This window comes from Dasypus novemcinctus, chromosome 26 (assembly GCF_030445035.2).
Source record: "Dasypus novemcinctus isolate mDasNov1 chromosome 26, mDasNov1.1.hap2, whole genome shotgun sequence".
NCBI lineage: Eukaryota > Metazoa > Chordata > Mammalia > Cingulata > Dasypodidae > Dasypus > Dasypus novemcinctus.
In genome coordinates this window covers 54421178-54448516 of record NC_080698.1, presented here as the reverse complement: position 1 = coordinate 54448516, position 27339 = coordinate 54421178, and the positions used below count along the sequence as shown (strand labels likewise).

General features: G+C 48.4%; 2 protein-coding genes across 11 annotated transcripts in view; one reads left to right on the top strand and one right to left on the bottom strand.

The window, feature by feature from the left end:
• CFAP92 (cilia and flagella associated protein 92 (putative)) overlaps nt 1–19087 on the top strand; it is a 127101-nt gene extending 108014 nt beyond the window's left edge. For 3 of the 5 annotated variants that reach the window (XR_011647575.1, XR_011647574.1, XR_011647573.1), the window contains 5 exons: nt 13568–13732; nt 14283–14495; nt 14583–14739; nt 15390–18354; nt 18886–19087. Coding sequence is in view for 1 of the 5 variants with exons in the window: in XM_058288326.2 (XP_058144309.1) it covers nt 13568–13732; nt 14283–14495; nt 14583–14739; nt 18886–18923 (573 nt within the window). In the remaining 4 variants the exon portion in view is untranslated. Of the gene's footprint in view, nt 1–13484; nt 13733–14282; nt 14496–14582; nt 14740–15389; nt 18355–18885 lie in introns of all 5 variants that reach the window. The other 2 variants (XR_011647576.1, XM_058288326.2) reach the window with 2 other exon arrangements.
• ACAD9 (acyl-CoA dehydrogenase family member 9) overlaps nt 17286–27339 on the bottom strand; it is a 58102-nt gene continuing 48048 nt past the window's right edge. Inside the window, exons 9-18 of one of the 6 annotated variants that reach the window (XM_023587773.3) lie at nt 26002–26077; nt 24439–24509; nt 24105–24224; nt 22815–22943; nt 20690–20829; nt 20098–20224; nt 19767–19844; nt 19131–19259; nt 18567–18639; nt 17286–17804 (exon numbers count right to left, since the gene is read on the bottom strand). In XM_023587773.3, the coding sequence (XP_023443541.1) occupies nt 17704–17804; nt 18567–18639; nt 19131–19259; nt 19767–19844; nt 20098–20224; nt 20690–20829; nt 22815–22943; nt 24105–24224; nt 24439–24509; nt 26002–26077 (1044 nt within the window). In that variant the 3' untranslated portion in view covers nt 17286–17703. The remainder of the gene's footprint in view (nt 17805–18566; nt 18640–19130; nt 19260–19766; nt 19845–20097; nt 20225–20689; nt 20830–22814; nt 22944–24104; nt 24225–24438; nt 24510–26001; nt 26078–27339) is intronic. The other 5 variants (XM_004454838.5, XM_023587775.3, XM_023587774.3 and 2 more) reach the window with 5 other exon arrangements.

Below are 27339 nucleotides of genomic sequence, written 5' to 3'. Positions count from 1 at the left end.
CTAGAATTTAAACTCTGAGGCGTCAGCTCCATAAGCTTGTAAGTAGCTAGTATTATGACAGCTTTCCTTAATGCCAAGAGCTAACAGAAAATAAAAATAAAAAGGAAAGAAAGAAAACCTTTCCTAGTCCTTGCAGATTGGCCTGTAACAGTGCTCCCTTTCAGAGCTTGGCCAGCTCAAGGCAGAAGCATAGGGTTCTCCCAGTTCTTCTTCACATGTATTTTTTGCTGGGCATGCCCATGTGGCCCTAGAATTCTTCCATTTGCATGGATCTGAACATGTCTTCTTCCTAAGAAAGTACTTCTTCATAGTCCTAGGCACTGCACAGCTCACAAACATTAACCCCGAGCAGCTCTGATTTGACTCTGCTCTGATGGCATTCTGGAGAAGAGTCTGTGAGCTGCCTACTGTTTGCAGGGCAAGTTCATGGATGGCAGGCCCACAACAGATATCCTGGTTCAGTCCTGCAGGCAGCGACCACACAGATTGCAGAAACCTCCATGCTCCCAGTAGGCACTGGAAGGTTACTCTGCTCCCCCTGGAAACAACCAGAGACCCACCCTGGGACTGTGAGCCAGCTGGGTCCCCAGCTACTCAGGATGGGAGAGGGGCCATCCAGGGCACTATGAGGTGGATCTCCATTTTTAAGGTGCTGTTTTCTTGTTTCAGTGCTCATCCTGTCACTAAATCCTTTAACTGTTTTCTAGAGCTTTGTAGAAGACGTTTCTGCCAGCTTCTGTTTGTTTCTTAAAGCTTTTGGAGGAATTGAGTCCAGCCCACTCTGCCATCTTTTTTTTTTTTTTTTAATTATTTATTTATTTTTTTAAATTACATTATGAAAAATATGAGGTCCCATTCAACCCCACCGCCCCCGCCCCCCCCACTCTGCCATCTTGATCGCTTGTTTTATGAGTTTTACTGAGCTCTCTCTGTCATACTAGAATTCCTATTTTTCTCCCACCCAACTACAGATTTTCCTGGGTTTTGTGCTACTGTTTCTTGAACCCATTTTCACTTCATTCTTTTTCTTTCTTTCTTTCTTTCAAAAAGTTCTTAGGGATGATAAACTTTCAGGGTACTTGCAGGTCTTCATTTTCCCTTTGCACTTGGATAGGAGTTGAGCTGGTTTTAAAGTTATAGAAACAAAAATTCCCCCTTAGCACTCCACTGTCCTCTATCATCAAGGTTTGCAAAATCCATGCTTTTCCCTTTTTTGGCTAAACTGTTTCCCTTTAAAATCTTACTGAACTCTAGGTGGAAACTTTTTTGTTTCCTAATATGAATCACTTCTTTGTCCCTACTGTGTTCTCTCTCTGTAGAGTTTGAGTCTATTTTATAGATACTAGAACTCAAAGATCTTTCTTCCATAAATTTTTTTTTTTTCCCGCTTAATTTGTACTTGTTGGTCTCATGCATTGAGTTCTGGGAGAATCCCTTACTCTATCTTCTAGGTCACTAATTTGACCTTCCTCTGTGACCATTATGCTAGCTACCAAATTGTAGTGTTAAAATGCACTAGTCATGTTTTATTTTCTAGAAATTCTAATGATTTCCTTTAGTAGAAACCTGTTTTTTCCATGAATTATATAGTTTTAATTTTTTATGAAATATACATCTCACCCCCTACCCAGCTTAAGAAATCAGACATGATCAATACCTCTAACGCTGTGTGACCCTTCGCATTTTTATCCCTCCTCTCCCCCAGAAGTAACCACTACCCTGAATTTTGTGTTTACTTTTCTCTATAGTTTTACTGCACGTGAATATATTTATAAACTATTTTAGTTGTACATATTTTAATGGGATGATACTGTATATAGTTTTCCATAGTTTTTATTTTTGCTCAGTATTATTGAGATTCAACTGTGTTGATGTGTGTAACTTTAGGAATATACCACGGTTAATTTATTGATGGGCATTTGTATTTCTAACCTTTTGCTGTTTAAATATAGTTGTAAATATACTCTAACAGCTCTCCTGCTAAGAAATATGCAGGATTTTCTCTGGAATATATATTTAGGATGAGAACTCCTGGGTGGTTGGTTACACATCTTACACTTCCTAGATGATACTTTTATTTTTCAAAACGGTTATGCCGATACCCCATCTCAGTTTCCCAGCCCAGCTGCTAAAACGAATACCATACAATGGGTTGAGTTAAAAATGGGAATGTATTGGCTTATGGTTTTGAGATTAGAAGCCCACAGTTAAGGTGTTAGGGAGGGCATGCCTGCAGAACATGGCGTCCTGGGGCTGGCTGCCAGCAATCCTCAGTGCTTGGCTGTTCTGAACCATGGCAGTGCACATGGCAGCGTCTTCTACTTCTGGGTTCCATTGACTTCCAGCTCCTGGCTGCGCCCATGGCTGCTGCTTCTGTGTCCAATTCCCTTTGCTTATAAGGACTTCAGCCATGCTGGGCTAAGGCCCCCCTCATGCAGTCTGGGTATACCTTAAACTAACAACATCTTCCAAGGTCCTCCTTACAATGGAGTCCTACCCACCAGACCAGGGATTGGGACTTGAGCGTGCCTTTGACGGGGGTGGGGGTAGGGGGGATGGTATAGTTCAGTTGTAAACGCCCCTCAACCTTGCATAAGATTATCCATTATCCTACCTCTGTGCTAACACGGAACAGTCAAAAGTAAATTATTGCTCATCTGGTGAATGTGAAATAGTATCTCATAAAGGTTTTAATTTGCATTTCATTGTTTATTATTGAGACTGAATATCTTTTCATAAAGGTATTGATCATTTCATCTTATGAAAATTTTTTCTTCTTGGTTTGTAGGATCTGTTTTGTTTTGTTTTACTGTTCTCAACACTACCCCCAATGGCATTTATACATGTGGCAAATATAAAACTATTCTGTTTATTTCTAGAAATTAAAAGAAAATTTTATCCATCATATTTAAACCCTTACTCCATCTGGAATATATTTTTTTGTATAAGGTAGGGATCTAATTTTACTTTTTCCATAGGCTTACTCGTACACACCCTTTCTTTATTCTTTTCCCCAATGATCTATATGGCCAACTCTGTTGTATTATCAGGTTGCCTTTTATGTATGGGTCTGTTTATGGGTGAATAGGATGTTGATTGAAATTGCCTTTAATCTACAGATCAATTTAGGGAAATTTGATATCTTTACAATATTGAGTTTTCCTATACACAAGACATATCTCACTGTTTATTTAGACTCCTTTAATAGCTTTCAATAAAATTCTCTATTTTTCATAAAGGACTTACGGATCATTTATTAGACTTATTCCCAGGTGTTTTATATCTTTATTTTTGTTATAAATGGTATCTTCTTTTTCAAAATACGTTTTCTAGTTCTTTTACTGGTGTATAGAAATTCAATTTGCTTTTTAACTTTTTAAAAAAGTACTTTGAAACTTTTATCTGGCAAATTTCCTAAATTCTATAATATCTATGTAGATTCTTTTGGGTTTCCTGTGTAGATAATTAAATAATCTGTTCATAATAATGGCATTGTTCCATCCTTTTGAAGCCTTTTAAGAATTTTCCTTGCTTTCTGTACTAACTTTATAGGGAACGATTCTAAAGTTTCTATAATAAATAAAATGTTTGCTGTAAGGTTTTGTTGCATGTTGAACTACCAGATGCTTCTTCACTAATCAAGATAAACATGATTTTTCTCCTGTCATCTAACATGTAGGTTACAGTAGTAGATATTTTTGCTATAGTGTTGCATTCTTGGAATGAACCCTATTTGGTCAGAATGTACTTTTTAATATAACCTGTTGGATTTAGTTAGCTAATATCTTATTAGCATTTCAATATCCACATTCATAAGTGAAATGGGCTTCTTTTCTTGTTTCATTCTTATCAGGTTTAAGGGATCAAAATTATACTGGCTTCGTAAAATGACCTGGGTAGTTCCTGCTGCTCCCTGACTTCATACACAGCCTGGGGGAGAAGAAAAGCTCCTGGGCACTTTTGTCAACCTCTTTTGTAAAGCCACCTGGGCCTGTTGGTTATTCTGTGGGAATGGGGTAAGGAAGGTTCTTGACTTCCACTTCCACTTATTCATATTTTCTATTTCTCCTTACAATTATTTTGATTTCTACAGAAGTTTACCCATTCCATCTAGCTTTTAAACATCTTGGTGTGTTCATAATATTTATTTTTTTAATCTGAAAATAATTCCCTCTTTTCATTCTGTATTTTAACTTATTCACTTTATTTTCTCCTTGTTTAATCTTGCCAAAAGTCTTTGTTATGAATTCTACCCAAGAACCAAGTTTTGGTTTTGCTAACCTTCACGGTCACTCGTTACTTGGCGTCTGCTCTTAGTTTGCCAGGGCTGCTGCCACACATAGCAACCAGTGGGTCGGCTTCAGCAACAGGCGCTCACTCACTCACAGCCTTGGAGGCAGAAGTCCACCACGGAAGCACGGCAGGGCTTACTTCCCCCAGTCTGTAGAGTTCTGGCAGTCACGCCACACGGTCCTCTCTCACCCCACATCTCTGATTTCCTCTGACGTTTGGCTTCTGCTTCCATCTCCAGTTTCATTTCCTTATAAGGACGTCAGCCATGTGGATTAAGGTCTACCCAGATTCAATCTGGCCTCATCTAAGGAGGCTCTTCAAAGACCCTATTCACAAATGAGCTCACACTTTGTGTTCAATTCCTACTCCAGAGGTTACAAGTTGAACATGCCTTTCGTGGGGACCATGTTTCAATCCCCAACGCTGTCCATACCTTCTTTTCTTTTCTCTGGATTTTTTTGTGTTTATTCTGTTACTCTTTTCCCAACATCTCAAATTGAATGTTTGGTCTATTTTTACTTTTTAAAATTTAGATAAATGATTTAAGCTTTCAGCCTCAGTCTAAGAATGCTTTGTATCCTCCTAATTTTGATATGCTGTTGATGTACTGTTAATTTTTTCATTTCTTAATTTCCTTTTAAGTTTTCCTTCTAACTCAAGAGATATTCTTAAGAAAATCCTCTCCCCACTGCAGCAGAGTCAACTATATTGTCCATCAGGTGACCATATACCTGACTGAAACAAAGGTCTTTATTCCTGAATTTTCTTGTTTCATTGGCCTATTTATTTGTCCTTGTCTCAATATTTTAGTTTTAGTTACTGTAGTTTTATAAGCCTTTATACCTTTGATATTATTATTTCATCAAATTCCACACACAAGCTGGGGTTTACTGGTATTTCACTGAATCTATAGGTCAATTTGGATAGAAGTGACATTTTTATCAATCTCTTGATCCATGAATATGATATTCCTGTTTTTTGTGGTTTTTTTTAGGTCTTTAATTTCTCTCAATGTCTTATAGCTTCTGTATAGTATTCTTGCATAACTTTTAATAGATTTACTTCTAGGTATTTTAATGTTTTGATAATGTAGATGATAGAGTTTATATTTTCATATTCCAACTGCTGGTATAATAAATTCACCCATTTTTTTCAATATTGACCTTGTATCTAAAAACCTTGCTAAGTGCACTAATCTGATTATATCTAATATCTATCTCTGGGCTCTTAGACTATTTTACATTTACATATCATCTGAGACTAATGACAGTTTTACTTCTTTCTAATCTAACAACTTCCTTCTTACTGGCTAGGACTAAGGCAAAATGTTGAAAAAAGTAGGGAGAGCAGGCAGTGTTGTCTTGTTCCTGATCTCAGTGGGAAGGTTTCAATAGTTCACTATCACAATATTTGACATGTTTTGTGGATACACTTTATCAGACCAAGGATTTCATTTCTGTTTCTAGTCTGTTTTGTTGTCCAAATTAAAAATGGGTTCACAATGGGTTCACACCTAAAGGACTAGGGCCAGGGCTTGAACAAGTCTTTTATCAGGGACATGAGTCAATTCCCAACAGATGTCTAGATCATTGATTTTCAGGCTTTCATCTTTTTATTATAATATATACATTTTTACTTTAACATTTCCTATGAACCTTAAGCACACCTCGCAAGTTTTTATATAAAAGATTTTCATTTTCTAATTTCCATTTCAGCTTCTTTGACTCATGAATTATTTAATATTATATTATTAATGTCCAAATTTTTCAGCCTTTAGCTTTCTTTATTTAGTTCTACCTTAATTTCACTGTCATCAGATAATATTTTCTGACTAATTTCTATCCTTTTTGGAGATTTTCTTTATAGCCCAGCCAAAGGGGTGCTGATGCAAAGTACCAGAAATCTGTTGGCATTTTTAAAGGGTATTTTGGGGGGTAAAAGCTTACAGTTACAAGGCCCTAAAGAGTCCAACGCAAGGTACCATACGAAGTACTTTCTCACCCAAAGTCATTGACCATGTGTTGGGGCAAGATGGCAGGCGATGTCTGCGAGGGTTCAGCCTGCCTTCTTCCTTTTCAGGCTCCATGGTCCCAGCTTCTTCTGATTTCAGCTCTAGACTGGTGTAAGGCTCATCTCTCTCTGTAGGGCTCATTTCTCTCTGGGCTCAGCTGCAGCTGTAGGTTATTAGACTCATCTTTCTTCCCAGGGCCTCTGCTGTGTCTCTGGAGCTGTCTCTATTCCTTTGTGTTCTTCTCCTATGTATTTACTTCCTGGGGCTCCAGCATAGAAACTCCCACTCTCTCCTCTGCCATGTCATTTTCTCTGAGTCCCGGCCCACTAAGGGGCAGGGACTCAATATCCTACTAACATGGCCAAATCAAAGCCTTGATCATAATTTAATCAAGCAAAAGTGAAACCTCTGAATCTAATACAGTCTAGTATGTCTAGAGAAATAGACCAGTTTACAAACATAATCCACTATCTATTTTTGGAATTTATAAATAATATCAAACTACTACACCCAGTGTGGCAGTTTGAGTCTTTTGTGGACCCCAGAAAATCCTGTTCTTAAAGCTAACCCATTCCTGTGCATATAAACCTACTGTAGTTGGGACCTTTAGATTAAATCACTTCAGTTAGGGCCTTTGATGAGATTGTGTGACCCAGGGTGGGTCTTAATCCTCCTACTGGAATTCTTTATAAATGGTGATTGGGGGGTGGGAATAAAAAGGCACAGACACAGAAAAAAGTGGCAGAGATGGAGAGGAACCTAGAGGCTGAGAAGAAGCCACTTTAGCCAGAAGCTGAAAGCAATGAGGCCTGGAGGGGAGGGGACAGAATGGTGATGCCACACTTGTGCCCTGCTATGGACTGATTGATCCTAGCTGCGACCTGGGGAAGAGGATCTCCTGATGAGGATTTGGACACTGCCACACCTGCAGAACTATAAGCTTTTAACCTAATAAATTTCTATTGTAAAAGTCAACCCATTTCTAGTATATTGCTCCCAGCAGCTTTTAGCAAACGAAAACACCTTGTATATGTAAATTTTGATAACTGTTCCATGTGTACTTGAAAAAAACAGTGTATTCTTTGTTGATGTACTGTCCTATATGTCAACTTTATTTTCAGGCCTTCTATATTCTTATCCTTAAATCTATTTCTTGTCACTCAAGGAAGTGTATTAAGATCTCCAAATATGTTTTGAATTTGTTTCTTTTCTTTGTTTTTTTTTTTTCTTTATATATATTGAACCCATTTTAGATATACACAAATTTAGGATTGTTTAATCTTCCAGTTGATTTAATCCTGTTTATAATTATGACAGACCTTTTAATCTCAGGCAGTGATTTTTGGATATATACATTGAATAGAGTAAAATGCCCAAATCTTAACTATGCAGCCTGGTTCATTTTTATCTATGTAGGTATCTTTGAAGCCATTATACAGAACAAGATATAGAATATTTCTATCACCCCAGAAAGTACCATGCCCCAGTTAATCACTGTTCTGACTTTTAGTGTTGCTTGTTCTTGAACTTCACATAAATGGAATCTTACACTGTGTACTCTTGTCTGGATTCTTTTGCTTCACATACATTTTTAAATAGATTTACCCATATTATTGCATGTATCAGTTCATTCCTTTGTATTGGTAAGTAATGTTCCATTGTATGAGTAGGTCACAATTATTCTCCCAGGGTATGTGTTTGTTTAACTTTATTAGAAACTTCCACTTTTCCAAAGTGGTTGTATCATTTTATATCATACAAGTGTATGAAAATTCCATTTGCTCTACAAAGTTGCAAATGCTTGGATTTATTAATCTGTTTAATTCTAGCTACACGGATATGATGTGTGGTGTTTCATTGCGGTTTTAATGGATGCCTTTCCATGATGAATAATATCATTCGTCTTATGAATTATTGGCCATTTAGATGCCTTTTGTGACACGCCTGTTCAAATTATTTTTCAATTTAAAAAAAAAGCTTTTTTTTTTTTCTGATTTGTAGGGGTTGGATATGTGTTTGTTTATGTATGTTGTCAATTTGATGTATTGCAAATATCTTTTCCAAAACTTTTCTCTTTCATTGTTTTGGCGGTTTGTTTTGATGAGCACAATTGTTTAATATTAATAAGTTTCAATTCATCACAGTGTTTTCTGGTTAGTTTTTTTTTTTTTTTTTTTTGGTGATTTTTCCTGGGTTTAGAATAAGATTGTCATTTCCTTTTAACATTTTAAAGATGTCATACCATTATCTCTTGTTTTCTCTTATTTCTGAAGTCAGCTGTCAATCTTATTCCTCCTCTGTTGAAGAAAATGTGCCCTTCCATGGCTGCCTTTACGATCTTCCACCTTTGCTTTCTGCAGCCATACCATGATGCTCCTAAGTGTGGTTTTCTTTGTATGTACCCTGCTATGGGTTTGGAGAGTTTCTCGATATTTTTATAAAGTCCTTGGCTTATATCTCTTCAGATATTATGTTGGTTCTGTCCATATACTCTCCCCCACTCCCCCTTCCCAGAATACCAGTAACTCACAGATTAGATATTTATATATATATATATATATAATTTTCCATCCTTGTTTTTTCCTCTTTGTGTTTCATCTGGATATCTTCAACCAATCTTTCAATTCAATAACCTTTCCTTCTGATGTCCAATATGCTATTAAACTCATCTAGTGAATTGTAATTTTAGTGATAGTTTATTTACAATTCTGTCTTCCCATTTGCTGTTTCTTTATTCATCTGGTGAAATCTATTTTATTAATCATATTTATTTGAATATACTTGTCTGACAAATCAAATATCTAGAGCACCTTGGGTCTTCTCTGGTTTTTTCTCCTGGTTTTCATCATTTGGTCCATTTGCATATTATAAAATGCTGGACATTGTGTATGAAAAATCATAGGAGTCTAGATATTTTCATCCAGAGAGGACTTAAATTTTCTTCAAATGGGCAGAGAGAGGACAAATTCCCTTCATCAGGTCAAGGCTGATTGCTGGCTTGCTCTTAGGAGTGGGCATAGGCTTTCTGCGTTCTTAATGGAAAGCTTAAGGTGCTACCAGGCCCCGTTCCTCCTTAGCATACTCTGAAATCCAACTTTTTGTGTCTATCACTGTGACACTTTCCAAAATATCTGCTTAGATTCTGATACTTTTAGACCCTCTTTCTGCTTGGCTTATTTGCCTCATTCATCTCATTTACATATAACTTAGGAGCCATTAAATGCCTTGAGAGAAAATTATGTGTAAAAAAACTGGGCTCATTTCAATGTTCTTTCAAAATTCCTGGCGGCCTTGATTGTTCTCTAGTGCCTTCAAACAGATGTCTATTTCTCCCTAAAATCCTTTCAGTTGGTGCTTAATATGAGACTATACTTTTAGGTGCATATATGTTCATAATAGTTCTCTCTCCTTGTTCTCTCATTCTTTTCAATATTCCTTGTTTGCCTTTTATGATAGGTTTTGGCCTGGAATTCTTTTCTCAGATATTAAGAATGCCACTCATTTGTTTTGGTCCATTTTTGCCTGGTGTCTTTCTCCTCTGTTTAATTTCAACTCATGTCTTTTGTCAAGTGTTTTTGTAGATTGCAGCATATTGCTAACTTAAAATAATAGTCCAATCTAAGATCCTTAAATTGGCAAGTTAGTCCATTTATGCTTACTTTTCTAGTGTTAGATTAGGCTTTTCCCCCATCTCATTTTCTTTTAAGCTATTCCTTTCCTGCTGTCTATGGATAGATTAAACTTACAATTGCTTTTTTCTTTCAAAGCAAAAGATAGTTATTTTGCTGATGTCAATAAGCAAATAAATCCGCTGATTTAAAAGTATTTTTAATTTTTAAATTTATTTCTCCCCACCCCCTTGTTGTTTACACTTGCTGTCTGTTGTCTTCCTTGTTTCTATAGGAGGCACCAGGAACTGACCTCATGACCTCTGATGTGGGAGGGAAGTGCCTAATTGTTTGAGCCACCTCCGTTCCCTACTTTGTTGTATCTCTCATTATGCTTTTTCTTCTTGTCTTTTGTTGCATCATCTTGTTGTGTCAGCTCACTGCCTTGCTTATTTTCTTTAGGAGGCAGAGGAACCTCAGCTCCCTGCTTTGTTGTATCTCTCATTATGTTTTTCTTCTCCTGTTACTACATCATCTTGTTGTGTCTACTTGCCACACCTGCCTGTCATGCCAGCTGTCTTTAGGAGGCAATGGGAAACAAACCACAGACCTCCCATGTGGTAGGTGGGAGCTAAGTCACTTGAGCCACATCCACTTCCCAATATTTTAGTTTGGTGATTTTTCTAAAGGCCATATTCATTTTTATATATTCCTACTGAAATTTTTTAAAAGATTTAATTATTCCCGCCCCTCCCCCCCCCCCATTGTCTGCTCTCTCTGTCCATTCACTGTGTGTTCTTCTGCATCTGCTTGCATTGTCAAGCAACACCAGGAAACTGCATCTCTTCTTTGTTACGTTATTTTGCTGCATCAGCTCTCCGTGTGTGTGGTGGCACTCCTGGGCAGGCTGCGCTTTTCTCAAGTGGGGCAGCTCTCCTTGCGGGGTGCACTCCTTGCGCATGGGACACCCCTACACGGGGGCGCCCCTGCGTGGCACAGCACTCCTTGCATGCCGCAGCACTGTGCATGGGCCAGTTTACCACACGGGTCAGGAGGTATCAAACCCCGGTATTGAACCCTGGACCCTCCATATGGTAGGCGGATGCTCCATCAGTTGAGCCATGTCCACTTCCCCCTACTGAATTCTTAATAATTTATATTAATTTCATAAGACAATCACATACTTATGTCCCTTTTACTTCTTCTCATTAACTCCTAGATTTCAGTTCTAGGTTGTTATGATGCTTTACCTTTTCCTGGTCCTTTTTAGACAAAAAAAACCCTACTATAATATTGGATACGCTTACTTGCTGTGTCTGAATCCTCCTCCTTTATTATGAGTTTTCTAATAAGAGTGTTTCAAACGGGGAGAAGAGGGTCTTTTTGTTAAACCTCCTAAGATCTTGTAAACCTAAGAATATTTTCTCAAAATTATGTGGCTAAACCAGTTGGGCTCTGTCTACCATATGGGAGACCCTGGGTTCGCATCCCAGGGCGTCCTGTGAAAGCAGGCTTGCCGGCTAGTGCTGTGGAGTGCCACCCAGCCTGCCAGCACTGCACAGAGCCGACTCAGCAAGGTGACCCAACAAAAAAAGGGAGACAAGCAAAAAAACACAGAAGAGCACAGTGAATGGACACAGAGAACAGACAGCATGCAAAAAGCCACAGGGGGTGGAATTAAATGGACAATTTAGCTGTATATAGAGTTCTTTTACTTCTTTAACGGTTCATCTTGTTTAGTGTTGCTGTTGTAGAGTCTGGTGTCAATCAGGTGTTCTTTCAGTCTGGTATGTTTTCCTTTATAGTTGGCCTGCTCTTTTCCCTGTGGAGGTTTTGCGAATTTATCTTTGCCCTTGTTTTAAATTTTACTAGATGTGTCCAGCCTTGGATTTTTCCTTACGTATTGTTTTCAAAACTCATTATTTCTTCAAATTTTGCTATTCTTATATCCTCCCTCCTTTTGGGACATCTATTATTTGGTTGTGACCACTTCTGTTTCTGTGCTCTATATTCCTAGGTCTCATTTTCTTTTTAGGCCAGGGTTGCTCTCTGGGAGTGTGCCTTGATATGCTTATCTTTCAGCTCTCCAATTCTTTCTACGGCTGTATCACTTTTGCAGTATATCTCATTCACTTGTATTATTTCAACTATTAAATTTTTATGTCCAATATTTATACTTTTCTTGGCCTTATTTCTGCTTCATATTGCTAACATCTTCACACTTACATCTTTTAAGGATGATTATTACACTTAAATTCTTGTTCCATTATTTCCTATTGTACTTCAGTTGTTAAGTTTGTGGTTTTCTTTCATAGTTGATATATTTTTGGAATTTTTCCAAGTTCTCTTGCAGGTATCAGCCCCAGGACAGAGAATCCCAGCACTCACAACTGTTGACCACTCTGTTTGCTTTCATCCCACCACCCAAATTCTCTGTTCAGAATTTCAACTCTAAAAATGAAGTAGCATTGGAAGGAATACATCTCCCTGGTCTGTAAACCATCAGTTATGGGCTTTGGAAGGAGCTAGAGATGTCCACTTCTGATAATGGCTGAGTGATCAGTCCTCCCACGGAGGCCTATAAAACCTCAGCAATAATCATTCTGAGTGAAGCCAAGAGTGGGCTGTGGCGGAATTCCAGCTCCAGACAGCATCTCCAGCAGAGATTTCCTGAAGGTGCTCAAAGGCCTGGGCTAGTGACCTCTGACCTGCCTTTTCTTCATCTCTGCTGTTCCAAGTCACAGAGGTCTTGTTGCCTAAACAGTCTTTCATTTGTATCACAGACAGTCATTCTTTTGCTTGCTTCTGCACTGTCTTGCAGAAAATCTTCCTCGATTCCAGTCAAATCATTGTGGTTTGGCCTAAGGAGATGGTTAATATTTATGTTAAGGTCACGTTCCTGTGCTTTAAATTTGCTATCTTTTTTCTTTTAAAGCAAAAGATGGTTATTCTGCTACCAATAAGCAAATGAAGTGCAAGTTACACTGTATGGCGCTTAGCAATTGAGTGTGGCCAATTCTTTCTCTTTCTCCATATTTGGGTCCCAGCCACCTTTCTCTGCATTCTTCTATCTTTTGCCTCTTTACTCAATGCTATTTTCATTTACAAAGGAAGTTGACAGACTGTCTTGGATCTTCTCTGCCTGGGAAAGTAGCTCCTGTCTCTGTAGTGGGGGTATTGCAGAAAAAGAAGGTAACACTCCCACATGCACTCAACACAAAAATGTGACCGAGGCCAAGGATAGCGGTATTTGCTGCTTTACCATCTCAGCCAAAAATTATCTCTGTTCCATGCTAGATGGGACAGCAGTGGCCAGGTGACCTGTGTTCCAGTTACTGTGGCCTGAGGCAAGGTCTGGGTGCTTCTTTCCTTTTTGGGCCTCAGAATTCTATTCTGGATAGTGAGAGGTTTGACCAGATAATCTCTAAGGGCCCCATCTGTCAGGACACTATAATAAAATAGCAACTGTATTCAAGAATCAATTCCTATGTTCCACAATAAAAATGGAAAGGAAAAAAAAAAAGCCATTTGAGTGCCTCCTCCCCAACCCCAAATCAATTTTTATATCACAGATCACTGTCGCAGAGAGGATCCTGATGAATATTGGTGGTGACAGGGGCCTTACGTGGGTGATGACTGCTATCTCCTTTTCCAGAGAAATATCGTGGACGCCTTCCAGGTCAGGAAGAAGTCTCAAAAGCCCATGGTGAAAGAAATTAAAATTTCAGTCCCTGCCAAAGAGGCTGTCTACAACTACAGTACTCAAACCCTAAATTCCACAGAGTTAGCCAAGAAGGAACTGTATCAACAGATGGCCAAGGTGAGTGAGAGGCTCAGAGAGTAGGAAACAGTCAAGTGCACATACTCGACAGAATTGCAGCTGGCTAAGCAAGCAGCACTTTTCCTCTGACCACGCCTGCCTGGAGCCAGCAGAGGGGAGATCAGAAGCTGGGGGAGAGTAAGTGCTGTGTCCCCTCACTAAATGTGCAGCCTCCATACCCAAGGGTAGGCCAAACTGATACTCAGGGTATGTGCAAATACACGTACCTGAAAATAAGTGCAGGTGTCATGCCTCTAGAGAGCACTTTGTTGTTGCTACTTACAAAAGGTGTCACAAGAGGGAAAAGCCTTGGCTGAGGCTTCCAGCACACATTAATTTACTTTAGAAGGCTACTTCTTCTGTAAAAGGGGGCAATATGACCCTCACAGGGCTGTGCTGTTCAGATGACCTGAATGCACCATTTATTACCTTGTTAGGAATTATTGTCTCCAGCTGTGTCTGACATCTACCTGGCTATCTAATGACCAATCAATCCTATCCAAGTCTACTACCAGCCATTTAATCCAGATGTTTGCCCACTCATTTCCAGGAGCCAAGGAAGAGATTCACATACTCACAAGATTACCTCTCAGCCATGGTGGAGCCTCAGGACTCAGAGGCAGTGCAGAAGAAATCCCAAAAGCAATCTCAACAGGCCTGGCTCACAGCCAGTGGATTCCAAGTATTGGGTACTCAGAGTAGCATCGAAAGCAATCGGCACCCCAAGCTGCCACCCATTAGCCGCATCGAAGAGCTGAATGAGGTCCAGAGAGGAATAGGGGTTTGGGTGAGAGGTCCCCTGGGACCTCCTGCCTCCTAACTTGTTTTCCTTCTTTCCCCCCCAACTTAGAAGTGGAAGGAAAACACACTGTTTGGCAATGTGCTGAAGCCAGTGTTGGACCGGAAGAGCTGGGGCTGGGCCCAGCGCCATGTGGACTTTGATCTATACAAGAAGCCGCCCACTTCCCTCAAGCTGCCCCCTTCCCCAGCACTGAAGCCTGCAGCAGGTAAGAGATCTCTGCAAAGCCAAACTTCCTGAATGCTAAGGCAGGCAGGAACCCAGGGCCACTTTGAATTTTCAGCAGCATCCATTTTATATCTCTATTGGGAAATTAAGATGCAGACTGGTCCAGTGGAACGGGCTGGATGCTAAGCTGGGACTCAGGAGCCCTGGATCCTTGACCAGGTGTAACACTAACCTGCTGTGTGGGATTCTGGGCAAGTCCCTTCACTGCCCTGGACCTGCTTTCTTTTCTGCACATCAGGGTTGTTGAAAGATGCTGAGGGCCTTTTCAGCTTTACCGCTGCATGCATGACTTGTCTCTGGGGCTCCCAAACCAACAGCCAGGGCTCCCAGGGTCTGAGTTTCACTTAGACCTTCCAGCTCCCTTCCAGCTCCCAGGCCTGCCTGTTCTCCACCTGTGGGTAGAAAGGGAGCCCGAAGCAGTGGTCTTTTAAACTATCCTCTTATGAAGGCTGTCCTGAAAGTCATTTAGAGGTTGATACGGAAACCCAAAGTTTTGGTTAATGAGCCAGAATCTTTGTTTAGGAAGACAGTGTGAGCTTAGCTAGCAGCCAAGTTTGTCAAAGTGACCTTTCGTGGAAAGCTTGATCGCGTTGACAAGAATTCCTTTCTTCCCCTGAATCCTGAGGACAGCTGTTAGCAGCTCTCTCCATGAACCAGGAGAAAATGCCACCACTGCGTCTCCACTTGCCTGGACTTGGCTCCCTCCTGCCAGAGCAGGCCCTGGGACCTGTGGGGCTGCCTGAGGAAAGGGCCCTCCTATCTCTGGCACAGCCCAGGCTCCGAGTTACCGCTGTGGCTCTGGAAGAGGCCAGCGAGCGAGCGGTCCAGGGCCCTTCCAGCAAAGTTTCCCTGCCAATTGCTAAAAATGTATATCAATTCATGCGGCCCCTCCCCTTTCCCACTGTGTTTAAGAAAAACCCAGAAATTGCAGATGAGACAGGAGACTTTAAACGATGCCTCGGCCTCTCCGACCCAGCTGCGGCCGGGCTTGCATGCCTCCAAGGCACGTAAATTGAGGACTCTTTCCGGAGGACTGTCTAGAAGTGGGGATGGGAAGGGGGTCTGAACGGTAGCTTTCCAAGCTTCCACTGTGCAAAGAAACTACGGCAAGAACTCCATGCAGCTTCTGGGCATGAAGAAGATACATATTCTCGTTACACCAGCCAACAGAGTATTTTGGGAACTTTTGCTTTCATTGGAAAGTTATTTCCAAAGTCCCGGTATTTGTGTAAACTTTCTCTTTTTTAAGATTAGTGACCAAAGTGCTGGCAGAAGGGTCGGCACTCGCCACTCAGCCTGCTCAGCTCCCAGCATTCTGACAGGACAGCAGTTTGCAAAAAAGGAGATGCTTTACATTTGGAGGAAAAGGAGTGTCTGGCCTCCTCAAGGCAAAACCCACAGCAGGCTTTCTGGAGCACCAAACCATCTGGGCAGCAGACCAGCTTGCCGCCAGCCGGCGCTGGCACGCTGCGCCCCAGCATGCCTGACAACCGCGGAGGACGTGTGGAGAAAAGCAGGAGGCCTGTGCGTGCAACCGCGGAGGACGTGTGGAGAAAAGCAGGAGGCCTGTGCGTGCAACCGCGGAGGACGTGTGGAGAAAAGCAGGAGGCCTGTGCGTGCAACCGCGGAGGACGTGTGGAGAAAAGCAGGAGGCCTGTGCGTGCAACAGCGGAGGACGTGTGGAGAAGAGCAGGAGGCCTGTGCGTGCAACCGCGGAGGACGTGTGGAGAAAAGCAGGAGGCCTGTGCGTGCAACCGCGGAGGACGTGTGGAGAAGAGCAGGAGGCCTGTGCGTGCAACCGCGGAGGACGTGTGGAGAAGAGCAGGAGGCCTGTGCGTGCAACCGCGGAGGACGTGTGGAGAAAAGCAGGAGGCCTGTGCGTGCAACCGCGGAGGACGTGTGGAGAAAAGCAGGAGGCCTGTGCGTGCAACCGCGGAGGACGTGTGGAGAAAAGCAGGAGGCCTGTGCGTGCAACCGCGGAGGACGTGTGGAGAAAAGCAGGAGGCCTGTGCGTGCAACCGCGGAGGACGTGTGGAGAAAAGCAGGAGGCCTGTGCGTGCAACCGCGGAGGACGTGTGGAGAAAAGCAGGAGGCCTGTGCGTGCAACAGCGGAGGACGTGTGGAGAAAAGCAGGAGGCCTGTGCGTGCAACCGCGGAGGACGTGTGGAGAAAAGCAGGAGGCCTGTGCGTGCAACCGCGGAGGACGTGTGGAGAAGAGCAGGAGGCCTGTGCATGCAACACAAAGAGCGCCTTCTCGCCCTCTTCAAGCACAGAGGCCGATCTGGGAGAAGAAGGCTAAAGGGAGCCTTAGGTGGTAATAAGTGAGTGACGATTTCCTCACTGTCTTAAACCCATGCCTGGAGAAAGACCGAAGACCAGGGCTTACAGCCACCCAGTGCTGGGAATGGGCCCCTTTCGCTTTAAGGGCCCTCTTCTTGCAGGGTGAGGACAGAGGGGACCAAAAGCCATCACCAAGCAGTTCCCAGGGTCACGCTATCATTCATCAATGACTAGCACAGCAAAGGCGAGAAGACAAACTGACATTTTATGTTCTTTCTCATTAAAAGGGTCCTTGTACATGTTTCTGGTGCTTTCTGTTCCTGTCACATAGGCAGCTTCCAGGCTGGTCCCAGGAGAGAGCAGGAGCGACTCGAGGCCTGGAGCAGGTTCCCGCCAGCCTCATGCCACAGAACACAGCAGCCCGAGCCCCGTTTCCACTGTGACGCTCCACCACTACCAGGATGTCCTCATAATCCAGATGATCACTGATTCGGTCCAGAAGCTGTGAGCATGTCAGGCAGTGCCTGGAAACACAGGCTCCCTCAGATAAGAAGAGGCGGCCCTTGGCCCGATTCATAGCCTTGGAACAAATGGCTTCCACTCATCGCCATCCCAAGGTCTCCACCCTGCGGAAACAGCTGTCCAGCTACGGGCTCCCTCAGCCTCAGGACGCCTTGTCCAGAGGGTGAGCACAGATATAGGTTCGCTTCTCCAGGATCTGCTGCGACACTTTCTTAATCTGCTCATCTAGGTTTTCTGGAGAATCTGGGAGGAAAAAAAGGAGGTGATCTTTCCACACTGTGACCATACATACACAGCCGAAGCTGGAGCACTTCTTTCAACACAGCCAGCCCATCCACCTTCAGGAAGGGATTCTGGGCTGCAGGGAGAAAAAGGGTTAGAGACTTCATTCTGAATTACAAAGAGCTTGTCCTGTTAATCCCTAAAAAACAAAAACAAAACTCAGATCCTGGTGGGAGCACTGGCTTAATAAATGATTTATCTGCAATTCGAGCCTGCTGGAGGAGAAAGCGTTTCTGCATCCTCCACCACATTCGCAGTAGTGTCAGCACCTTGGACGGTGCGTGGAGGTGCACCAAATGCATGTCGCTGCCCTCAGCAAGTGCCACAGCCTCTCCACCCCGGCCGGCCTGTGAGGGCCAGAAGGAGCAGCACTCGAGTGGGGCGCTCCAAGAGCGACAGAAGAGGATGAGCATGCCAGCCGGCCCGAACCCCACCTTCTCCAGGCCCAGATGCTGGGGCAGCAGCTGCAGAAAGTTGCAAATTCTTTTTGGCTGGACTAGGGGGTAAAGAGGTAAGTTCAACTGCTGCCTCCCAAGTCAAGCATCCTGCCTGCCTCTGCTGTGGACGAGGCCTGGGGGGCAGACAGCAGCAGGGCCCAGCCCGAGGGCTGCGGCAGAGCTGCGAGCTCGGCTACAGTAGCCCAGGCCACCCTAGGATCTCAGCAGCCCGCCAGGGCAGCAGGGCAGCAGCCCTCTTTTCCTTCCCCCAGGCTGCCCCACGTACACTTGTCCAGCTGGGACAGGGCCAAGAGGTTCTCGTGATAGGCTTCCACACAGAATATGTTCGCCAGGAGGACCTGCAGGACAGGGGGTGGAAAGGATGAGCCTGGGCTCTCTGGGCCACGGGGCCTCTCCTCCCTGAGCCTTGGCTTCTAGAACTCTGTCCCCAAGGGCAAGGTACTAACATCTCTGGGCCTCAGTTTCCCCTCTGGTTCCCACAGCCGGCTGTGGGGTGATGCTTGGCAGGAGGCCAGCAGGAACTCAGACGTGCGTCCAGCAGGGGGAGGGCCGCCATCACCCACCCCGGCCTTTCTCTTGCTCAGGTAGGAAGACTCCTAAAAGGAGCAGCCCTGTCTCCTGAGCAGCACTGACCGTCCCATCAGAGGTGACCGTGCTCACCACGGCCACAACCGGACATGCGCCAGCCTCCCCAGCGGCCTGTGCGAGGACCCCTGGACCACAGCCCTGCCCTCCCGGAATCTCCCCTCTCCAACCACCTGTTCTCATTAAAGGGTAGCACCCAGAGCCAGCGGGGAGCCCGCGTGTGACGTGGGCGGTGGGGGCTCACCTCGTGGTCGTGGTTGCGCAGCCCACTGCGGATGGCGCGGCTGGCCCGGGACAGGACGGCCGTCATGCCGTAGAGGTTGATGAGGATGTTGGCCACGCGCTTCAGCACCAGCTGCTCCTCCACGATGGTCTGAGACCCCGGAGGCTCCAGAGTGGGTAACGGCTCCCGGAAGTCGCCCCACAACATCCCTGCCCCTCCCCTCCCTGAGCCTTGCTTTATGTTCCAGCAAAGTGGAGCTAAGAATTCCTTTCCTGTAGGGTGGTTTGCGAAGCTGGCTCTCAGCTGCCCTGTTTCCTTCTCTTTGCTCTGTCCAGATTTGGGCAGGGCCAAGGCAAGGTCAGGTCCCAGACCCTTGGCTGAGCCCACAGATGGGCTACTTAGTGCAGTGCACCTTCACAGACCCTGTGGAGCCTCTCTCCACCTGGAAGGTACCAGGATGCCCACCCAGTAGGAGGAGCCAGCCACCTCCCCACCCTCCTGGGTGATCTGTTTCTGTTCTGGCTGGTCCCTAGACTCTCTAGAAGCCTCAGGCCCACAAGGAAGTTAAACTGGCCAGGCGTGAGAGCTGGGCCCAGAGACAGACACCTCACAGAAAGCAGAGAGCTGGCTGTGCCCACCCTGCAGGGCCCTGGTCACCTTGCCAAAGCGGAGAAGCAGGGTCTCGACAGTGCGGCCAAAGTGATACACATTCTCCTCCAGCTTGCTGGCACCGTCCTGGGAATGGGGGGCGGGGCCTGCTCAGCACCCCTCCTCTTCCCCCCTGGGACCAGGCTCTGCTACCAGGCAGACTGTTCTCCCAGCACAGGGGCTCCCACCGGGCTGGGGGGCCTAGGTGGGTGGGGGCACTAGGTGTGCTCTGGGACTCACTGGTCCTCCGCGAGGTTCCACAGGGCATCTAGGCCCCAGGCCAGAGCCCTCCTCCAGCAGCAGGGCACCCAAATGGGATGCAGCCCCTTCCCACACTCACCGCAACGCTGGGGTGCACCACCCCCAGCTTGCCGGTCAGGCCCAGGTCCACGGTACGGCCCACAGAGTCGTGAAGCCTCCGGCCGACGGTCTCCATGATGGTAGTCACGCTCCCCCGCTTGAGCTCACTGCACAGAGCACACAGCCCCAGGCTTGACCCCACCCCACCCCACCCCACCCCTCTGGGGGGCACGCTGGGCTCCCAATTAACAAGCCTGCTCAGTGCTGCTGCTCTACCCACCCTGGCTCTAGGATGGAGGTAGGGGGAGCAGGAGAGGACGAGAGACACAGGTCTTAGGTTGGCCTGAGAGCCCGGCATGTGCTTGAGGGACACCTATTCCTTCCCAGGTGCTGAAAACCAGCTCCCTGCCTTGTGGGAGGGGGCAGGTAGCAGAGGAGGTGGGCGGTGTGGCCTGCTGGAGGGCGCCGAGCAGCAGGCCTCTCCCTCACCCATGGGGAAGGCCAAGCCCTGTGGCCTGGCTCTCAAGCTGCTGCCCTCCCTGCTCCCTCCAGCACTGCCAGGCCCTCCTGTCCTGTGAGAGGCTCTGCTGGGCCGAGAGCCCGGGAGCCAGCCTGGCGGGGGTGGCACCTACTTGACCCGTGCAGTCAGGATGCGGCCAGCATGCTGCAGACCCGTCAGGGCGATGTACATCCGGAGAATCTCATTGGTTCCCTGCGGCCGGGAGCAGAGGTCAAAGGCTGCCGCCGCCATCGGGAATGACCCCTTCTGCGCCTGGCCGGTCAGGGCAGCCACAGCAGGGCCTCAGATGTGGCTGGGGTGGGCGTGCTCTGGCCACGGCCAGCCCACAGGCTCCCACCTCCCCGGGGATGAAAGCAGGGGCTGCACTGGGCCCTGCCATCTCTGTGCCTGGCCCTCCGTGTGTCGCTCCTCTCTTCACACCTCAGTCTACCCCACCCCCTTTCAAATGGGAAAAACAGCTTTCCTGGGTTGCTGAGGGACCCTGATGTTTGGGCATCGTGCAGCAAGTGCTGGACAGACGTCAGGTGACTCAGAGTCTAGGCCAGACTCCCCGGGCAGCCTGCGGAGGGGCGGCCACTGGGACCTCCCCAGCGCCAGCCTCGGCACCAAAGGCCACCCCGCAGCACCTGTCAGCACGCTTCCCTGGACCACCAGTGGGGTGGCTGGGTGGGGCTTTCTGCCCATTTGCACAACAGCACCGTGGGTCAGAGGTGTGTCAGAGGCACAGGCTCGAGTCAGGCCATGCAGCCAGCGCTGGAACCTGAACCCCCGTGGCTGGACTGACAGTCCAGCTACCACAGGAGAGGAGGAGGACAAAGCAAAAGGGCTCTGGACAAGAGCCTCTGCTTTCCCACTGAAGGCTCCGCCCCCTTCAAAGAGGCTCCCCGGAGCCCTGACGTCCGCCCCAGGCTGAGGGAAAGGGACTCTGGGGCGGCAGGGCCCTGGCACATGCCAGGACTCTTGGGAATCTGCCCCTGTGCCCTCAGCCTGGCCCGTCTGCCCACAGTGGGTGAAGAGAGCCACGCTGCACCTGTTCCAGGCTTTCTGCTTTGGGGGGTAAACCCAAGAGCCCTCTGGTAAACCTCAAACAGGGCTGCTTCAGCTTGCCCCCACCCCAGGGAGCCTGGCGGGACCTCACTGCCTGTCTGGGGGTGCCCCTCAGACACCTCGAAACCTCAGCCTTGTCTGAGGATCTGGCCCTGCACCACCACACAGCAGGAAAGCCTGTCCCCTCTCCCCACGGCCCCTGGGCCCAGCCCACCCTGCCGCTGAGACCCCTGGGCTCCCCACTACAAGCCCCCTCCACACTAGCTCCCAGGGCACATCTCTCCACAATGCAAATGCAAACAAATCATTCCCTGCTCACAAACTTCCCCCCTTCCACTGCCGTCACACTAAAACGCAGATGCCCCGTCCTCAGCCCAGCCCCTCCCGCTCTGCTTCCCAGCCTTCCTTCCCCCTCTACCCAGTGCACGAAGCAGGACAGACAGGACCGCCGCTGCGCCCACAGGCTTTCTAGGTCCTCCGTCTGGCCGGCGAGCAGAGGTGGGGGCCCGGTGCTGCGCGGCCCGAACGCCCCCCTCCGCCCCCCAGCTATCGTGAAGTCCTTCCTGCCTCTGGGGGCACCAGGCCCACTTCAGGTGACCCGCCGCCCCCTGGGAGGAAGGCTGCTGCAGGTCCCTTTCGGTCGGCCGTGCCGTTCAGTCAGGACACAAGCTTCCCCCGCGTACAGCTGGTGCCTGGCCCCGAGGCCCGTGTGCCCCTTCCCGCCTGGCATGCACTAGCTATCGACCTTCAGGCTCAAGGATTCATGGATGGCAGCAGAGGGTGGGAAAAGCGTCAGGGCTAGGAAGGTCCTGAGATGAGCTGCTGAGCGGCTTCAGCGCCGGGAAGGACAGCAAGACCCAGCGAGTTCACGGGACGGCGGAGCCGGGCGAGCACCCAGGTCCCCTCTGTGGTGCTCCCTGACCCGGTCACGGCAAACCAGCAGGGGGCAGCGGGTGCTGTGGGAAGGCCCCCTGGGAAGGGCCCCGGGTGCTGCCTGGCCTCACTCCGCCTCAGCTGCCTCCTCTGTGAAACGGGTCGATGCAGGATCAAGGGCACAGCCCCGCGCCCCGGGCCGCGGCAGCCTCTGCAGGGGCTGCAGGAGCACCTCGCGGGGCGGAGGCGGCAGGGTGAGGAGGCGGCCGTCAGCGGCGGCCCGGCTCAGGTGCGCCGGCTGGCAGCAGGCCGCTCACCTCAAAGATGAGAAGGATGTGGGCGTCGCGGAGCAGGCGCTCGTAGGGGTAGTGCTTCATGTAGCCTGCGCCCCCGAGGATCTGCAGCGCCTCGCTCACGCACTGCCAGGCACCCTCCGAGCTGAACACCTGCCAGGGCGCGAGGGCAAGGTCAGCCCAGGGTCGTCGTTGCTGAATCCCTACCAAAAGGAGGACTCAAGCCGTGCGGCGCTGGGCAGCCGGGGACAGACGTGGGCGGCTGGGCGGGGGGCCGGGGCTGCGCCTCCCTCAGCCGCAGGGACCAGCCGCCTCGGGGTGGAGCAACGTCTCCCCACCTTCCACACCCGGGAGGACGACCCTGTCTTAAAAATCCACTGAGATTCCACCTTCTCCACTCCTTCCCTGGCCCCACCCGCGCGCAGGCCCCCCCTCTACACGGTACCCTGCGGGGCATGGTTTTTCTTTTAGCCACATGGGACAGCTAGAGAACAAAGATACTGTCAGAGTTAGCACTGGGCTTAGCCTCCAAAACGGGCGGCTGGCCAGTGCTAATGAACACATACGGTTATTGTTGAAGGGGAGCGAGAGGATGAAATGATAAAATGGAGAAAATAATGCAGAGGTTCCTAGCACCCCCAAAAAAAGGACCTAGCACAAAGGCTGCACATAGAAAAGACAATTAGCACATTGAATATAATCCTAAGCCATTTCGGTAGATTTTCCGATTTACACTAGCATTTTCACTTTACGCAGTCATACCTTTCTACCTCTTACCATTTCTCTCGGAGATTCACTTCCACAGACGAGTTTAAAATCAATTAGGAATTAGGGCTGAGCAAATTAGGGTTGCTGTCTTTTTTATTACAGCTAACCAAACGATACTTCCCCCAAAGAAACAAACAACATAATCTCCAGTATCTCCACCAAACATTTCATAAAAGCAAGCTTGAATATGAAGAAAGCAGGCAGGCCACAAACTCTAGAGGACAGTCCTTCCCAAGAAGGCACCGCTGCCTCTCACTGATGACGCTGAAGTCACAGTACATGCTCTCCAGCTTCCCCTTTACTCGGCCACAAACTGCACGGTGCCAACCCCAGCCTGGCCGCCCAGCCCTGCTCGCTGCCATTTCTCCTGTGCTATCCCGGTCTTCCGGCTGTGTCCCAGGGCGGGGCGGTCCCAGGGGCATGGGAACTGGGTGGGTGCCCCGGAAATACCGGGTCAGTGGAGGGAGGGAGATGGAAGGGCAGTAGCTCAGGCGCTTTCCCCAAGCACATCCCTCCAGGGCGGGCCTTGGGGGACGCTGGGGTCACCTTCACCATGGCAGCCTCCAGGGCGCAGTCAGGGTGCCCCGGTTGGTCCAGCATCCCCGTGGTGAGGTAGGCCATGCTTTCCATCACGTACGCCTTCTGAGCCATCAGCGCAAACTTCTCCTGGAGGGTTGGGGACACAAACACACACACATGCAATCTGCAGGTGCCGACAGCCGCCATCCACGGTCACTGAACCTGAACCCCCTGCAGAAGAGACCCAAGCCCGGGGACTTGCCTAGTTACACAAGTGGCTGCCAGGACAGGTACCAAAAGGGCTCACTTTTATTGACCCCACAGTGAAGTCAATAAATAGGACGTTCGCAGTTGCTGGTACCTGAATCAATCCAAATTCACTGAGGCTCCTGTTGAATTGTTTCCTCGTGCACGCGTACTCAGCGGTCATTTCTGAAGAAGAGCGTTGTTAAAAAATGCTTTTCAAGTTGTTCTAAACTGATTTCCTAAGGCTACTGTCATCACCCTTCAAACTTAGGAACAGGAAGAAACGGGGTGGAGAGCAGAAGCAGAGTCTGGTGTCAGACACAGACTGGGACCCTGAGGAGCCTGGGCCTAGCAGCGTCACCTTTCTGAGCCCCGGTTCCCTCGTGTGGAACAGGGGATCATGCCTCCGCCTCCCAGGGCCGCTGCGAAGGAGGAGCGAGAAGGCGCTAGGGCGGCGCCCCGAGCCAGGCGCACGAGGCGCAGGAGGTGGCTCAGGCTGCGGCCGCCAAGTGCTGAGCTGGGAATACGTGCCACTCTCCACGCTGAGCTCGAAGGCGCTGGCGTGAGCGTGGTGGCCCCCAGCCGTTCATCCTCAGCCCTGCAATGCCCTCCAAGTGCCTACACAGGCACAGCCAACGACAAACTGTCCCCCAAATGGGTTATAAGGCAGACACCACACACAGGCCATGCCTTTCTGAGCCTCCAGATCTCAGGAGAGGTTTACATCCTTAAGGAGACAAGTTGACGGCGAAAGGCCCAGAAAGCTCTGGAACAAAGGGCTTTTCCAGCTGAGGAAACAGAGGCCCAGAGAGGTTTGGGTTTGGGTAGCAGCCTGGAAAAATAAGGAGAGCCCTGAACCTGGAGCCTGACAGGGTGAGCGTTCAGGGCTGGGAGCTCAGCCTTGGGGAAATCCTAAAATGGGGATAAGAACCCGAATCAAAGCCTGCACGTCTGGGCCTGGAGCTCTGAGGCCACGCCCCTGGCGGCGGGGGAGCTTTAGGAAGCATCCAGCAGCGCGCGCCCCAGTGCCAGCTGCCTCTGCGCCCCTCCGCCTGCAGCCAGGGCCCTGCCCCTCAGCCGCTTCCACTGCACTCAGGCGGGAGGGCAGCGCTCACGCCAAGCTCCATTCCCACCAGCAAAGGGCAATCTGGCTTTCAGGTATCCTGAGAAGAGAATGAAGTGAAGACCCAGGGCAGAAGCTCTGGGTTCTGAAGGGGACACGGGCCTCGCTCGCTGTGCAGCTCCCAGAGGTGCCTGTGACAAGGAGGGCGGGGGAGGGGCCTCGACAAGAAGAGCCACCTGTAAAACGTGCGTCTCGACTAGTTAGACTCGCCTGTGAAAACGGGGTCCTCAGCCAGGGAGAAGCTGAGAGGCACAGGGTTTAGAGGGTCTGGCTCGGGGAGCTGCTGGCCTAGGAGCTCTGCTTTTAGTGGTCAGAGCAGCAGTCGGTCTAGCTCAGACGCAATACCGGCCTCCCTCTCCCTTCACCTTGCACGTGGAGGTAAACTGAGGCATGCTGGTACACGGAGACCAACCCAGTCCTCAGGCACAGCCAAAGCCTAGATCTGGAGCTGGGGCTGGCACGGTTGTTGGGGTGGCCTCGCTCAGCACCAGCCGCCTCCCGGGCTCCAGGGGGGCCAGTCTGCACCACCAGGCACAGCAGGCCTGCCCTACCTACCGATCAGCTTCTTGAGCATCCCGGCAACGGCGCTCCCCATGCTGAATCGCCCGTTGTTGAGGACGTTCACAGCCACCTGCAGGGACGGTGGGGGTGGGGGGGGAGGGGGGTGTTGAAGGAGTGGGGGCCTCACTGTGGACCCCACCCCGCTGTGTCCTGCTGGCAAAAGCCCACAGGCACTGGAGAAGGCAGGAGAAACAGACCACAACAGCACACCTGTCTGTTTACACTAGGAGAGTTCTTGTAAAAAGGCAAGTCTCTAGAGAAAGCCATGCCAGCAGGGGCTGAATTAATCACCATCTTCCTTTGTGCTGAGGGAAAGCACAGTCCCAATGTCCCAAAACAAGGTGACTCAGACACTGCCAGAACTCTCACGAATATCCTTGGAGCCACCCTTCCCCCCGCCCCCCAAAAAAGCACAGGATGGCATTATTCCAAGAGAACATTCCACTTCCTGTGACCCTCTGGGAAAAGGGAATGTAAATTAAAATTCACTGGGAACTTGTTGCAAATCCTTAGACTTTCCCTACAATTCAGGGTCATGATTGGATCCTCATTTCTCAGATGAAGAACCCTGTGGGTCAGAGTGCTAAAGTGATGCTCAGTCTCAGCAAGCACCTGCCTGACACCCAAGCCTGTGCTCTACCCACTAGGCTAGCCCTCCCCACCCCCACCCAGGGAACGCTGCAATGTCCAGACAGCCATGTGCCCTCGCCCCCAAATGTCCACAATAATCGGCCCATCCCTTTGTCACCTTCTGTCCTCCTTTCCTATCTAACTTCCCACCTAATGCAGGCTGTGAACAGCTTGAGGAGAGACAGGTACACAGTGCTTCCAGGGCCATCCCTGCCTCCTAAGTACTGGACTGTCTGGCTTCACAGAGGCTGCCCCTCTAGGGGTGGCAGCCCAGAAGGGGCACAAAGCAGCTGCTCATGCAGCAGTGTGATGGCTTATCGTCCGGGGGGGAGAACAAGGCCAACAGGCATGGGTTAGCGTGCGTACGCTTCTTTCCATGTGGGGAGCAGGAGACACCTGAGCTGGGTGCCCAGGCCAAGGAGGGCAGGAAGGGCCTCCCGGGCAGAGGAAAGATGAGTGCAAAGCCCGAGGCCACCAATGGCCAAAGGCGGTCCAGGAAGAGCAGGGCCCCATCTCTGCGGCTGCCCAGGCCCTGCCACCTGCCGCCCGAGCCATGGGACCTTTGTGCTAAAGTTTTTCTAAAAGCTCAATTTCAATTGCACAACTGCTTTTTACCGAATACTTGGTTATATGTGACTTCAATTAATAAAACATGCAACTGAACTTGAATTTACTATGTATTAAGTGACTAGAATAGCAGAC